Here is a 16,350-nt window from a genome sequence, read left to right as displayed (position 1 = left end):
GTGAGTTTTAAGAAAACACCACTGACCTATTGTGGGTCCCGCCTAAAGTGCACCAGCAGCAGCCCCTATCTCATACCAGTTTCAGAAAGACCTTAAGGATTTATTCAAGGCCTCTCTCTCTCTCTTTTAAACAGAAAGTTTGATACTTTACATTCTGCAGTTAATCGATTTGCTTTCTACCCTGGTCTTGTTTTGAGCCTCTATTCCATGCATCGTAGTCCTCAGCATGTAAGTCAGAAGGACACGACCTGGTATGTTCAATGGGACTTACTCCCTAGCGTTTAATTTCAGCCTTATATAGAGCAATACTTCTCGGATGTAACCCACACTGAATTCAACGGATTTTACTCCCAGGTATATACGCATGGGATTGCAGCCTTAAGTCTTGGAAGGACTAAAAGGACAGTAGACCTGGAAATTCAAAAAGAAAGTATTAAATACTCACACAATGCTACTAATTCGTTTTTTAAAAAAATAAAAAGAAAAGAAAGGGAGTGTTTATGCCAATAAAAGTGCTTGCCCCTTCTGAAAGTTATGTTTACCATCCGTGGAGGCACTACTTATTGTCCAGCAGCAGACTTCTAAGTTTCACCTGGAGAATTCCACAGGAAGTGTTTTGCCAGTGAAGTTCCTCTTGAATATCATGGTTCAGCTGAGCGTCCAATCTCAGGATGGTCTTCCAAAGCAGAAAATAGCCCACCATCGCATGCAGATCTAGGATTTCTTTTCATAACTCATAAAAAAAGCCAAAGTGGACAGGAATAAGGTAACATTGTCCGGGTGGATAAAGTCACTTGCAATTTTAGGCATGAGAGACAAAATTAGGTCTGAAAAGTTAAGTGAAAAAGTTTTTCCCAAACAGGACCATTCTCAAAGATGGGGAGCACTAAGAACATCCCAAGAAAGGAATGAGCCAATTCCAGAGTCCACTCCCTTTCTGAATGCCAGTTTCCCCTTGATTCAGCAATTACCCCCTTCAAGGTAGAGGTGCAAAAAGAAGGAGGGGGAGAGAATAACAATAGCTCTCCTTTTCCCTTCTTCCTCTGCCTCGCACGCACGCACCCAAAAATGTGCAGACACCTCAACTTCTTCCTCCCACACTCAGTTTGTAGCGGCAGCTCCCTTTCAGGTCAGCAGCAAAAGCAGAGCGAATACGTTTTTGTCTTGGCAAGCAAAGCTCCTTGTGTTATGAGCAGGGAAGGGGGTCATAAATCTTGAGTGACTTAAAGAGACGTCATCTATCTATCTATCCATCTATCTATCATCTATCTAATGTTAAATAACTTCCCTGTGTCAAGTGAACTTATAACATTCCTGCCCCAATCACAGTCGCTTGCAAGTAAATCCCAATAAACCGAATGAAACTTTGCATCCCAAATGTTGAGCATAACACGATGAGAGGTGCCGGAAATGTAGATCAGTCAGTCTTTCTTCTTCCTTCCTATGTGTGAACGTTTGCATTATGGGTGGCATCTGACTAAGCCATACTCAGAGTAGACCTATTGACATCAATGGACTTTTACTAATTGAAGATTTCAGCAGGTCTGCTCCGAGTCTGACGTGCTCGAATGTAACCCATAATGCATACACAACGTGAGCATTCAGGGAACCAATAGCACTCAACCAGGTTAAGTATATAAACTTTCTAAAACTTTCCCTTTCATGTCGCCCAGAAGGTTTGTAAAACTTTTCAGGGAGATGTTCTCAAGAGCTGTTGTTTGTTTTGTTGTTTTTAAAATGCTGCTTTCTTTCGCCGCGTCTCCCTCCCCCTCCCCGCATATGCTTGTCATAATAATTAAGTCATATCGGAGGGTTGTGCAATCCATTTTGTCCAGGGAGGGGTATAATGGAGGTCTGAAAGAGTTATCCCCCGCTTACTCTGCTGAAGGAAATGGGGGGGGGGAGACAGAGAAAGAAAGAAAGAAAGAAAGAAAGAAAGAAAGAAAGAAAGAAAGAAAGAAAGAAAGAAAGAAAGAAAGAAAGAAAGAAAGAAAATCTGCCTCTGTTCCAAAGATTTATTAGCATAACTTGACACCTAATTGCGAAGCACGTGAATCAATACAGCTTTTGCTATCCTGCTAGGCCTCTGTCCGCCACCTCTCTATTTGCATATTTCCTTTCCACTCCTGACGCCGTCAGGAAGCAACCTTGGCGTTTGCCCAAGCCCTCCCAAAGCAGGAGGGAGAAGGGGGGAAAAAACCACCCCTCCGTTCCCCCCGCCCCCAGAAACGAAATCTCTACATCTCTCTCTCCTGAATCCCTCCTCAACCCCTCCCCCTCCCGCGCTTTCTTGTTTTAAATTGCCCGGTTTAACAAAAATAATAACTGGATGTTATTATTATGTCATTTAAATCTCAGCCTAAGCATTCCTTGTCGAGGATTTCATTTCAGCTATTCTTTCTGTTTCCCCCTCCTCTGTACCCTCTCTCTCTCTCTCTCTCTCTCTCTCTCCCTCTCTCTCTCTCTCTCTCTCTCTCCCTCTCTCTTGCCTTCTGCTGTTAAGCCAGAGGCCATTGTTAACCGTGAACAGGGCGTACCAAGACTATAGGGCAGCCACAATCAAAGGATTCCCTATACATCTTTGGAAGGCTGTCTAGCATCTTGTGGTTCCTACCTCTTCTCACCTTCCCCCCCCCCCCCGCACTCCTCCCCAAACGGATTGAGAAAGAGAGAGAGAGGCGAGAGAGAGAGAGAGAGAGAGGACCCGAGCATCCCTCACCGTAAGCTCCTATAGAGATGTCCCCCCTCCTTTTGGCGTTATGACCGGATTTCTCTCTCTAGATATTCCTTGAACATTTAAAAAAAAAAAAAAAAACCAGCACGGGAGAGAAATGGGGGGAGCTCTCCTCGCTTATTGATTGCGTTGCTTGCTGGCTGCGAAAATATATTATGTCTGCTCGCCGCGCTGCTCTCGTCAGAGGCTAAGGTAAGGTGGACCGAAATAGGCTATCAGTTTGTGAATGGCGGAGACCGTGTCTCCATGATTTATAGCTGTATGACTCGCATCGCGGTTCATGAAGAGTTCACAAGCTTTAAGCTTCCTTCCACGCAGCGTCTCTCTCTCTCTCTCCTCTCTCTCTCACTCTCACCCTCTCTCTTCTTCTTCTTCTTCCCCCCTCCTTCCCTCCCCTTCTTTCTACCCCCCTTTCCCCCCTCTTTTTGCTATTCTCCCCCTTCTATTTTCCTCCCCCTTTCTCCTTCGCCTTTTCATCTAGAACGCTTTCTTTCTCTCTCTTTGACGTGGTGGAGGATTTCCCCCCCTTTAATTTTTCAAGGGGGAAAACTCTAAATGTAGTGAACAATTTGCTGTGAACTGGAGAGTTGTCCGGAACCCCAGATTATTATTATTATTATTATTATTATTATTATTATTATTATTATTATTATTTATTGCCTTTGCCCTACTATGGAGAAATGCACCCTAAGGAGAAAGGCTCTCCGGTTCTCTCGCATAACCAGAGTAGGGCTGCGAATTTTAGAATTCTTTTTCCAACATGGAGGTTAAAGGGAGCTTTTAATACTATATTTTCCCATGCTCCACGGCCTTCCCTTCGCTCTTGTCACAAACCCTGTAACGGGCTTCTAGTTTCTTGGATTCACTCTTTTTTAAAATAAATAAATAAATCAATTTGCAAAAAATAAATATCTCTCTTTCTTGCAAAAGTTCCAGAGAAGAGAGGCTTTTATTTAGAATCCAGGTTCCTCTTCTGGAATAAAAACGAAACTTCCGAGAGAGAGCGAGAGAGCGAGAGAAGGAACTTCTGCGGTTACCGTTTCGAGGACTAATTTCCAATGCGCTATTCCTATTTATTATTCCGCTGGAGATTTCGGGGTGCTTTTTAAAACACACGCACATCCCAACAACTACAGCAACAATTCCTTGGAGTAAATCATTTACGATTCCACCCGTCTCCGACTAAGATAAATGACCGACATTTGGGACGTGTTGAAAGATGAGATACAAAAGGGGCGAAAAAAATCTTTGCTACTGAACGCTCAGACCACTTTGGATTCCTTTTCGAGAAGAGTAGAATGGGAATTAATTTTTAATGCACTGTTTAATTCTTCCTTTAAAAGAAGAAGACATTTGCCTCCACCTTCTCATAGGCCTTCCAGAGGTCCCAAGAAATCCAAAAACAAACCAGCGAGGCCTAGTAAAATTATCGTTATGGCTGAACCGCTTAGTCAGTTTCAGCGAACCCAGTCTTTTAATATCGAATTAATGATTATTGCGTTTCTTCTTTATTTTTAATCAATCTATTGCCATGAGAGCACTCCAGTGTTTATGTCTGCTAAGGAACAGCTGAAATAAGACAGCAACTCTATCATTCTTTCCAGTTAATACATAGCAAATATTTTAACAGCCTGCTTCTAGAAGGCAACGGTTGTGTCTAATCCATGGAACATACGAAAGGATCACAACATAGACTTTTAGAGTTGCTGTTCTGCAAACTGCAGAATTTATACAGGCATAAACTGAGGAGGAGGAGGAGGAGGAGGAGGAGGTTCGTGGAGGAGGAGGTGGGGCATGTGGTTGGGTATGAGGTCTGAATTATATTTAGGTTTTGAAGTCCATAGATGTAGGGAAGTCAGGGGGGGAGGTTGCTCCTGTTGTGTGTGCGTTCCTATGGTCAGAATTGACCAATATTGGGTTACAGTATTATTTTTCATTCTGTTGGCGAGTATAATAGATTGTAGCTCACTGGGAAAAAGGGCATTTGAAATGAAATACAGAATACAGTGAAACAGGATTCTCTCTTATTCATCCTTCCGTGTGTGTGTGTGCTTTCTCTACTGATTTATTATTTGACCCATTAAATAATTCTAGCCTTTTTGCGCCCTTCCAACATGGAGAAAATTAATGTTTCCTTAGAAGAATACATCCTTTTTTTTTTTTTTTGAGGAAGGAATTTTCCCCTCCCACCCCTAAATAAAGGGAGGACAAACCAAACATAAAAGTTAAAGGGAAAGAAAATCAAGAGAACCAAATGGCCTGGTGGCAAAACTGGGTTGTGTTTTATTTTGTTTAAAGAAAGGATGAGAAGCCATAGAAGGAAGCTGATACACACACACACACACACACACACACACACACACAAACACACACCGGACTAGCACCTTGGGAGTCGCAACTAAACCAGATTTGTCAAGGGCTTGCAGGGTAGAGTGGATTCTAGAGCCTGTTTCCAAACTGTAACAAGAGTTGCAAAAACAACGTGGAAAACAGTATCAAAAGCGCCAACATCAAAGAATTCAGCACAGGTCTCTAAATCTGACAATGTTCCCAGCTCTCTAAATTCAGCGCACTAACGCGGCACTTCTATATTTACACTTTCCTGGGAGTAAGCCCCCTTGAGCACACTGAGACTTACTTCTGAGTAATCATGCCTAGCCTTATGCTGCAAGTGGACGGACCATTTGGCGGAATGTCAGAAGCTGAGTTCAGTTTTATGTTTAACATTAAAATGTTGATTTAAAAACATGGATCCTGATCAATTTTAAGGTAACAGTGATTTTTTAAAAATCCTATTACCCAATCTATACTTGTACACTTTATATTATTTTTCTGAGGTTCCTTGTTGGGGTGGGAATCATAGCAGGAGAATATTCAATGATAATACGAATTCAGCTTAGAAGAACTTGATAATTGCATGCATACAATGTGTTTGTGTGTGTGGATAGATATAAAAATGATACCACCGGTACAGAAGAAACCTTTCCAGTATGGATCTACCAAGTGACTTCACATCTCAAACTTGCACTTTGCTTATCTGGGAGTCAGCCCCGATGGGACTTTTACTTCCCAGCCGGGTTTTATTTCTGCTCGGGCTTCTCTTTTGGAGCTTTCACCCACAGAAATTGACGGGCTTGAGATTCGCGTGGAGAAAGCCAAGTCTCTATTGTTTTCTTACGAGTGGGGGTGCGCGCGGCGAACTATGTCGACTTCTTCCTGTATGAATGTGTGTGTGGATATTGACAATGTTATGTATGCAGGCAGGCACCTATGTGCACACCTTAGAGAGTTAGACTGAATGGCCTATAAGAAATCATCTCTCCCCCCGTTGGAAGATTTCTATCCCTATCTCAGCAATGGTTCTTGAACAATACCAACCCAATTGGAAAGAACAAAAGGACAATACTGCTCAGGGGTCGGTTTTAGTGATCCAAGCGGGCCTGAGGAGCCCCTTTCCCCTTCTCTGTGTTTTGTCCTGGAATAGTTGGCGAGGCTGCTCCAGGGGAGAAGGGGCTCGCCGAGAGGCGCGCCCAGGAGCGCCCGGGGAGCATCTGCTCTCCGCTCCCCTCGCGCGCAGCAGCCCGAGCTATTCATGTCACGAGGCTTTTCAATGACCAAGATGGATTCATAGGCCGTGCCGTCTTATTGTGTGTGCCTTTCTAACCTTTCAGGTCAGCTTGCAAAAGACACCGGGGAAGGCCTCCTCACCACGTGACCTTGGGGGTGCCAATGTCCTTCCATGAGGGGGTCAGCCAGAGCCTGGTAGCAGCGCGCGAGAACCTCGGGGAGCCCCAGCGATGCAGAAAACAACCTACTACGACACCTCCACGCTCTTCGGGGGCTACTCCTACCAGGGAGCCAATGGGTTCGGCTACGAGGGCCCTGCGCCGCAGCCCTTCCAGCCTGCGGCTCACGTGGAGAGCCACGACTACCAGAGGCCGGCCTGCACCCTCCAGTCCCTCGGCAACGCCTCCCCTCTGGCCAAAACGAAAGACCTGAACGGGAGCTGCATGCGCCCCAGCCTGCCTCAGGAGCACCACCCGCCCCCGCCCGTCTCGCCACCCCCCAATCCTATCACCGCCACCAACAGCAGCAGCAGCAGCAGCAGCAACAACGGGGGCGGCAGCAGCAGCAATAACCACAGCCAGCCTGGGGGGGTCAAAAGCGCCCCCAGCAAAGCCAGCCTGGGCTCTAGTAACGCCGCTCTCGCCAAACAGATTTTCCCCTGGATGAAAGAGTCGAGGCAAAACTCCAAGCAGAAAAACAGCTCCCCCAGCGCAGGTATCTGCTTTTGGAATATCCACCACCAATGTGCAAAAGACACACACGCACACACAGGTGCAGGGGCGCAGCGGGGCCAGGCTGGACAGGGAAGGAGGCCGGTGTCCAAAACTTCCTATCTGGAGGAAGGTGGGGGTGCTGAAAGTATACGTTGATGCATGCGATCCAAAGGGCAAGGCCCATTGGAAGGAGAGGGGCTCGGAGTCCACATCAACTAATTGCAGCTGTACAAAGAGCCACAAAATAATAATAATAATAATAATAATAATAATAATAATAATAATAATAATAATGATGATGATGATGATGATGGCAGGTTCCAAATGGGTTACTGTGAGTCACTGCCAAGGCAGGGATTATGCAAAGGTCCCTGCTTGGCATATAAAGAGCCAGGGGTAGGTTAAGACCTAGAGGAGGAGCAAGACATTGGTGGCTCCAAAAAGCGGTGCTAGGCCTGCTAAAGACCCTGAACCGGAAGGAGGAAGTTGATGTAGAAGTGGGGAGTGGCCTCAAGGCTTAGACTGGGATGGGGTGAGGGTGGCAGGCAATAGGAGGAGTGTTGGTGGTATGAGAAATGGGCTTCTGGAGTGTGCAAGGAAGTCAAAAGAGCAAAGAAAGGGGATAGGGAGACTTACTTTGCCTACATGCGTCCATAGCTCAGAAAGTTGCATGGGGTCTCCAGTCTCTCAAAGAAGGTCATGGCTTTGAGGGTCATCTGGATATTAAAGCCAGTCTGGGCTAGTTCCGCCGCCGCCACCACACACAGTGTCTGACCCAAGTGACAGTGATAACCAGGCTGTGGTCGAAAGCACTCTGCTTCTATGCCAGGTGAAATTGGCTCGCATGGATGCCAGTTGCTGAACTCAGGGCTAGTCTACATATGCAGCAGAGAGATGTGGTGAGATAGAGTTGTGCCACTTTGGGCTACAGGTGGGAGGAACATTTTGGAAGGTTTTCTGCGCTTGTTTTTTTAAAACTGCGCAGAAATTAAAAGCAGGTGGAGGAGAAAGGTTTTAGCCTTCCTTTCTTCCTTGCAATGAGTTGTTGTTGTTGACCTAAAGTCTGATCCCTGGCTTGCATGCTGAAGTGTTGCAGTCTGTTCCATCACCTCAGGACTCTGCCATCTCATTCCTACTCTCGGTCCCTTGCAAAGTCTGGCTGTCATTGGCTCAAAGCCTGGTTTTTATCCCTGACAAAATGTGTTTTCATCAAAGCCCAAGAAGTGTGATGTTCTCCATTTTATATCTCATTGGCTTAGCATGGATGCTCACTAATACCAGCCAGAGAGTAACTGATTTGTTGCAGTGCTAAAGGCTACTGTTATACCATACTCAGGCAAAATGGCTTTTCCCCCTGTCTCTCTTGATATTTTGATGAAAGACGTATTAAAGACAGCAGGTTTTATATAGGACAAAACAGCTGCATCACTCTGGATACCATCCTTAGGATATATATGTCAGAATTCTAAGGATATTAACTTGGAAAGAAGTGTGAGTGACTTCAGTGGAACCTACTTCTAAGCAAACTTAGGATATGGCTCTTATTTGGGAATTGATTTATTTGTCCTGCTTGTGAGTTCCCTACAGGAATCTGACTGGCCACTGTTGTAGGGATGAGTATGGAAAATAAAAGAGGATATATTTCTTAGAGTTTGGCAGAGTACATCCCTTTGTGAGTTTGGCAGAGTACATCCCTTTGTCAGCAAAAAATAAGGAAGCTAGCTTTAGCCTTTTAATTTAAGTAATTCAGGATGCTTTACTGCAGACTGGATTTCCTGTTATTTCCCCCCTTTCTTCTTCTTAAAACAATAAACATGCAAAACAGTAAGTAAAGATAGATTTACTCACTTAGTTTCACAGTAGCAGTCTTGAGGCAGGCTTAAAATGTAGCTACAGACATATATTATAGTTTAGATTAGATTTGGAATCTGAGCTGTGATTCAGACTCAGCACGTCTTGCATCCCTAGTCACTGATGAAGCATCAAAGGGAAGAGATCAGATAGCAGAGATCAGAGAGAGAGAGAGAGAGAGAGAGAGAGAAGGTTGTGCCCCTTTACCTGGCTGGACAGTGGGAGTGGCTCTCACAGGGAGAATTTCCTGTAGACTCTGAGATCCAACTTCCTCTGTCTGTGTGCCTTTCTAGCAATCAGAAGTTGTTGGTTTTGACTGCCTTATTTTAGATATCCCACAACTGTGAGAAGAGAATGCTGGACCACACAGTCCACTCTTCCTGAGTGAAAAGGATTTGTTTTATTGGACTATCTTAACCAGTTTTCCATGCAAAGTTCCTGTGCATAACATGCTCTAGTAGTGAAATGGGTGCAGTGTATACCATGCAATTTGTGTGCACAATTTGTATAAAACAAAGTATTGCCATTGCACAAAGTGCACAGAACTGGATTACTGCCTGAATTAAGGCTGCAGCCAATTTGAAGTATAATTTGGGCCTACAAAGAAGCGATATTATTTTGGTTGTTACATAGTTTGCAAACTCACAACCTCTTTTTATTCATGAGTAAATCTTATACTATGGCTCTGGGGCTGACGAAATTTGCCTATATCATCTGTGCGGAAGGAAAAAGCATTTAAGGAGACAAGCAGATATCAAGCATTCTGAAGCTGATCTGCCTTAGACAAGATGCCAATGATAAACAGAACAATCCAAAGCAAATAAGTGATGTTTCTGACTGTGAAATGCACTTACCTGGAAACAGACAAGCGCTCAGGAATTCTAAGTAAATGCCCCATTTCTCATGGAAATCAGTAAGAGCTTGGTAAGTTGTGAGTACCTTCTCCCATTGATTTCAATGAGAACTAAGACTGCAATACTAACCCCACTTACCTGGGAGTAAGCCCCATTTAATTCAATAGGATTTTCTTCTGAGTGGACAAGGTTAGGACTGCATTTTATGTGCAACTAACTTTGTGTGGATCCAGCCCACTTTCTTTAAAATCACAGTGCATTCGAAGTTTCACTGATTCCCACATGCATGCACACCAGTTGATAACACATCACTGCATGCCTTACTCCTGAATGTGAAAACGCATTTCTTAAGGAAATACCTTTGATGAGATTATATGAAATCCCAGCTTCTGATCTACAAAGATTGTTTCATACACCATGTTGCAATCACTGGATGATGAACACACGAATTTCTCCCAGCTTCTACTGTTTCCCTTCCGAGTACAGTGGTACCTTGGGTTAAGAACTTAATTCGTTCTGGAGGTCCGTTCTTAACCTGAAACTGTTCTTAACCTGAGGTACCACTTTAGCTAATGGGGTCTCCTGCTGCCGCCGCACGATTTCTGTTCTCATCCTGAAGCAAAGTTCTTAACCCGAGGTACTATTTCTGGGTTAGCGGAGCCTGTAACCTGAAGCGTCTGTAACCCGAGGTACCACTGTAAATGATAGAAGAATCTTTCTGCCATTTATAAAACATATCCCTTAAAATATTACATTTCCACATTTCTTCTCAATGTTCAAAAAATGGTTGGCATTCTTTACTGTGTGAATGTTAAGGAAGGTAGGAGAGGATATATTGTTTTGATATTATCCCTCCTCACTCACGCTAGTGAGTAAACAGCAGAGCACATTCCCTGTGCAACTTATTAGAAGCCAGTTGATGATTTGTTAGAATCCTTTAATTAAGTAATCCAGTCTGGCTTGTCAAGTCTGGCTTGTTTGTGGTATGTGTCCCCTTTATTTCCCTCTTAAAATAATAACAACACAACACAGTCTTCTTTAAAAGTAAGAATAAAGTTTTACTCACATCCAGTTCACAGCAGTAATCTGAAGCCAGGCTTTATCTTGTGGTTACAGTAAAAAGAAGTCTGAGCTACATCTCAGACTTACTGCTTGTGGGCTACATCCTATGTGACGTTTGAGTCATGCACTGGCTAAGAGCCAGGAGAGTGAGAGTCCAAGAGTAAGAAAGTAAGAGTCCAAGAGAGAGATGGTTGTGTGACCAGTCCTTTTATCTGGTCAGCTAGGGTCACGCCCATCTACCTGGTCACACACAGGGGTAGGAAGCTCCAGAGCAGGTATGACAGGAAGTGGTTCCTGTCTGGAGCCACATTCCCCTGTGTGTCCATTCTAGGCAACAGGGAAATGTTGTACTTGACTGCTCTAGTAATAATGCACCCCACATTTATAGTCCTGTGAATGTCACAAACATCATGTAGTCAATATAGACCTAAGTTGCTAAGTGAGCAATGAACCACAATACATGCATGTAGATATATATTAGAGGTACAGGCACACACACACATATAAATAACAGATACAGACATCTTTGGGTATATTTATCTTATATGCAGTTCTCTCAAAAAAAAGTTGAAAAGTACACATGCAGTAGAATGAGGTGGTACTTCTGAGGTAATAAAATGGACTGCCCTACTTCAGAAAATGTGCGATTTTTGTACATTTTTTTGCAACTGCTTGCTTACATAATCTTCATGCATGCCAAGAACTAGCATAGTAATAGGCAGAATGGGCTAGAACCTTCAACACATTTTTCCCCCTGTACAGTGGTACCTCGGGTTACAGACGCTTCAGGTTACAGACGCTTCAGGTTATAGATTCCACTAACCCAGAAATAGTACCTTGGGTTAAGAACTTTGCATCAGGATGAGAACAGAAATTGTGCAGCGGCAGTGGGAGGCCCCATTAGCTAAAGTGGTACCTCAGGTTAAGAACAGTTTCAGGTTAAGAATGGACCTCCAGAACGAATTAAGTTCTTAACCCGAGGTACCACTGTAGTGAGTTTCCTTGAAGGCAATTAACAATAAATGGCACTCCAAACTGCAGTATGCAGTTGCAAAACCTGATGTAGTTGCATTACATCAAGATTCTACCACTACATTGAACTAGGCCTGTGCTCCACTGATTTACACTCGATTTTACTTCCTGCAGCCAGGCTGCAATCCACAGCACTGGACTCAGATGCAAAACTCCCCCCTCCCAGGAATGCTTTCTCTTTTAAAAAGGAGATGTATTGGGATTCTGGTCTGTATGAAAAGGATGAATCCTGCCCCTGAAAGCTCCCCCTCATCTCTGATGTTGGTTTTAGTTAGTGATAGAAAAAGGCCCTCTGCACATGCTCAGAGGCACTCTGTTATTTATTGAATGTTTGGCGTAGGAAAGAGGTTCCAAATTTCAGTTTTGGTTGTAGGAACACATGGAGCACAACCCAGCAGGCAGTTCATAGACCTCCATTGCAGTGAAAGAAAGCTTGCACAAGAGTCCTGCCCACTAGATTGAGCATAGTGTGTGTGTGTGTGTGTGTGTGTGTGTGTGTGTGTGTAAGAGAGACAGAGAAGCCCTTTGGCAAGCATATACTGACATCTGCGCCTTACACACGTATGTAGAAGGGTGCATGTGCTTTTGTGGGCTTGTTTAAATCACGTAGAATAACAAGGACACTGACACTGCAGGCCTGTGTACAGGAGCGCCTGATTAATTTTGCTTTCCAAACACTGCCCACTTGCCAGGCGTAATTTCCTTTGAAAGGGTCTGCTTCAAAATAATCGACTCCCAAATAAATAGCCTCGGATTCCTTTTCTGCATGACATGATCAAATTTTCATAAAGCGAGGGGGCAGCTTTGGAGAACAGAACTCTTAATAAACGACATGATTATGGAGTGGGGGAAATGGAAGGAGGAGGGGAGGCTGCAAGTCTTCTCGCCTGTTGGAGGATTTATTAAGAGGCCTGTGCATTCAATTTTCTGCATGTAAGTAATTATCTCTGATTTCATTTCCCGACCTCCTCTCCAGAAAGCTGCAGCGGCGAGAAAAGCCCTCCGGGCAACTCGGCTTCCAAGAGAGCCCGCACGGCCTACACCAGCGCCCAGCTCGTCGAGCTGGAGAAGGAATTCCATTTCAACCGATACCTGTGCCGGCCCCGACGGGTGGAGATGGCCAACCTGTTGAACCTCAGCGAGAGGCAGATCAAGATCTGGTTCCAGAACCGGAGAATGAAGTACAAGAAGGATCAGAAGTCGAAAGGCTTGGGCTCCTCTTCCGGGGGCCCATCCCCGACGGGGAGCCCCCCGCAAGCCATGCAGTCCTCGGCGGGCTTCCTGGGCGCCCTGCACCCCATGACCTCGAACTACGACGCCCCGTCTCCGCCCTCCTTCAGCAAACCCCACCAGAATGCCTACGCCATGCCCACTGCCTACCAAAACCCCATCAAAAGCTGCCCCACCCAACAGAAGTACGCCAACACGGCGCCGCCGGAGTACGACCCGCACGTCTTACAGGGTAACGGGGGAGGCGGATACGGGCCCCCCAATATGCAAGGCAGCCCCGTGTACGTGGGCGGGAACTACGTGGACTCCATGCCCAACTCCGCCCCGTCGCTTTACGGGCTGAACCCCCTCCAGCATCACCAGCCAGCCAGCATGGAGTACAACGGGGGGCCCCCCCAAATGGGCTCCAACCAGCACCATGGACCTTGCGAGTCCCACCCGACTTACACAGACCTTTCCACCCACCACGCTTCGACTCAGGGTAGAATCCAAGAGGCGCCCAAACTGACCCATCTGTGACGAGGAGGGGCCAGATCGGGTGGGGGGGGGGTGGGAGTTAACAGACAACTCGGACGTGGCGGGGGTGGCTGGGTGGGGTGGATCGGTTTGTTGGTTGTGTTGGTGAGCTCTCTCTCTCTCTCTTAAAGGAACAAACAAACAAAAAGTATTTGTGTTGAAACCCTTTAGGAAACCCTTTAGATGCGCCCTGCAAATCAGAAGGGTTACCTCCTGCCTCTTCCTTCCTTCTGCCCCAGCCTACTATTGCCCCCCACACCCCGCAAGAGGAGCAGGCGAGAGTCGATGTAGATGGGGGGCGGAGTATTGGCTTTCTAGGGGCAAGGAGCTAAGCAGCTCGCCTGCCGGTCACGTCATTTGATTTGGGAACCTTTCGGCCAATCCCATCCTTAGAACTGGGGTGCGTGGAGGAGGGGCTTGTGTTTCCTGAGGGTGGGGCAAAATGCACTCTGCACATACAGCACAAAGTCCTTGGCAACTTCCGAATGTGAGCCCTCGTGTTAAAAGGGGGGGGGAGTGGGGGAGGAAGCAGATCCCTTGACTGGGCCTTAAAGGACCCTAGTTTCAATTAAGTCCAGCTGATGGCCATCACTTAAATCGAATGTTGTGAACTCAGCGAGGTTTCTCAGGGAGGAATCTTCTTTCTTCAGTGAGTAGACTGAGGTGGCAGGGTTCTGGACAGTAGCTTTTCAAACTGCAGGGGTGTGTGTGGATCATTTTTATTAAATGCTCCTGCCCCCCCAAAAAAGTTTAAAATTAAACCCTGCCTGCAGTGAACTAGCACATATTCCTGACATGCTAGATTTCTACATACAGGGAGTGTATCTATCTTAAATGAGGGAGCATTTTAAAATGCAATTCCCCATATGCAGTTTGAAGTGGTGTAGTTCACCCACCTAGTTCTTTTACTGTAGAATTACTCTTACTGCTCCCAAGTAAATCTACATTTTAAGCATCCTCAGTTGGAAAGACGTTCCACTGAGACCAGCAAGACTTCCAAGCTAGAGCATTTATGGTTGTGTGTGTGTTTATAAGGCTTGTAGCCAAGCAACAGTAGCAAACTTTCACACCACCCCACCCCCCGCAGAGCAACCCCAAGACTGAGTCCTGCATGCCACAAAACCAGGACTCCAAGCCCACCTCTTGAAACCACCCTTTGGTGTGTAACTCCCCGGGTGGCAAAGAACTCGCCTCCCCCTCCCCCTTTCAGGATCATGGGTGGGTGGAGTGACATACCAAATGTTGTCACTGCCAGTTACTCCCAATGAAAAATGTGTGGCCTTGTGTATATGCCCTAGGCAGACCATAAAAAAGCCGGCAGAATAATTTATTGGTATAAATTGATGTAGCTCCTTTCCTTTAATACAGATGAAACTGATTAAAATAGGTTGCTCAAGATTATCCTACAGATGTCAGTCCTCAAAGTGCTTGCTTTGGCAATAACACTTATTGAAAGCGTTGGAGTTGATGGACACAATGGAGGCGGAATGCTGCTGCAGATCATGGAAATGGAACTCACAGACTTTCTGCTCCTTTTTGGCATTGTGTCCATAAGAATACTCTTCCCAGAGTAACCATTCAGGCTGCTCTCTTATACAGTATATGCTTACCTGGAAGTAAATCTCATTGAATTCACTGGGAATTCTGGGTAGGCGCATGTAGGATTGCACCACAAATTGTAATAAAAACCCATTCAGGGGAGAGAAATGCATTTATCTACAATCTTAGACTACTAAGTAGATGTTGTAGAGACAATAAGGTACAGATTTAGATACATAGATATCAGACAGCAAGGCCAGTTGATATGGAGCAATGAACTTGGGGGGGGGCGCTCACCAGTGAATTTAACCCCCACTTACAATACACTTTTCAAATCCAAGTCAATACATCCATTCTCAATTTGCATTTTCAACTAATTTTGGTCCTGGGGTTTCGACACAAATATTTTGAATGTAGAAAAAATGGAGCTGATTTTTATTTATTTATTTTGCGGGGGCGGGGAGGAATGGAAGAATCAAACGAAACAGATAGTTTAATTTCTTTCCTTTATTTTAAGGGTTTAAAAAAAAGCAAGCATACAACATGCACAACAAATTGTGGTCGTAGTAGATCGTGAATACACCAATTCTTCTTAAAAGAAGTCGCTTCCGCCCCCCACCCCACAGCTAACCGCAAAAGGGTTTCTTTGAAAAGAAAAAAGTCTAAGACGTTAAGTGGGAAACCGCCTTCCTGAAGTCTTCCAGTCCCTACTCATCTCCACCACATACAAACTGTTGAATTTTCCCTCCTAAGCTGGCTCTCTTGACCCCTTTCCTCCGCCCACCCTACAGCCCCATTATCTAAAAACACCACCCTTGCCAATTCTTTAGGGCTACCTATGCGCCTCTCCTTGGATCCCCACTACCTCCGTCCAGGGCTGGGGGAGGGGGAGAGAGAGAAAAGCGAGGTGCCCTTTTGCAAACTAATTTATACAGCAAAACTGGGCTTAAAAAAGAAAACAGGGTTTTTTTGTGCAAAATGTACAAGGGGGCGACATGATGAAGAAAAAAAAATAGAGAGACCTTCCTTACTTCCTCCCTTACTTCCTTGCGAAGTGGTGGCCTCCCCCCGTTTCTTTGGGGTTCGCTATGGGTCGGGGGAGCCTCACCTCTAAGGCGTCTTGCGTTCCTTTGCGTCTCTTTTCTTGAACGTGAAAACAGGGTATATTTGAGCAGAAACTGTTATGTCCTCCAAACGGAAGCGGAAGGAAATGGCCCTGTGGGGAGGGGGCGTGTTTCCTGGCGCTTCCTCT

The 16,350-nt window shown here is 45.4% G+C and overlaps 1 protein-coding gene across 6 annotated transcripts in view; it reads left to right on the top strand.

The window, feature by feature from the left end:
• The window catches only part of HOXB3 (homeobox B3), an 85,169-nt gene extending 71,571 nt beyond the window's left edge, over window positions 1–13,598 (top strand). For 5 of the 6 annotated variants that reach the window (XM_081838079.1, XM_081838082.1, XM_081838081.1 and 2 more), the window contains 2 exons: window positions 6,406–7,015; window positions 12,790–13,598. In XM_081838079.1, the coding sequence (XP_081694205.1) occupies window positions 6,532–7,015; window positions 12,790–13,562 (1,257 nt within the window). In that variant the 5' untranslated portion in view covers window positions 6,406–6,531 and the 3' untranslated portion in view covers window positions 13,563–13,598. Of the gene's footprint in view, window positions 1–8; window positions 2,927–6,405; window positions 7,016–12,789 lie in introns of those variants that run through there. The other variant, XM_081838084.1, reaches the window with a different exon arrangement.
• The last annotated feature ends 2,752 nt before the right edge of the window (window positions 13,599–16,350 follow it).

This window comes from Podarcis erhardii, assembly GCF_964252035.2.
Source record: "Podarcis erhardii genome assembly, chromosome: 13".
NCBI classification, from domain to species: domain Eukaryota; kingdom Metazoa; phylum Chordata; class Lepidosauria; order Squamata; family Lacertidae; genus Podarcis; species Podarcis erhardii.
The sequence above is the reverse complement of the archived record's forward strand: the minus strand, read 5'-3'. Positions and strand labels throughout refer to the sequence as shown.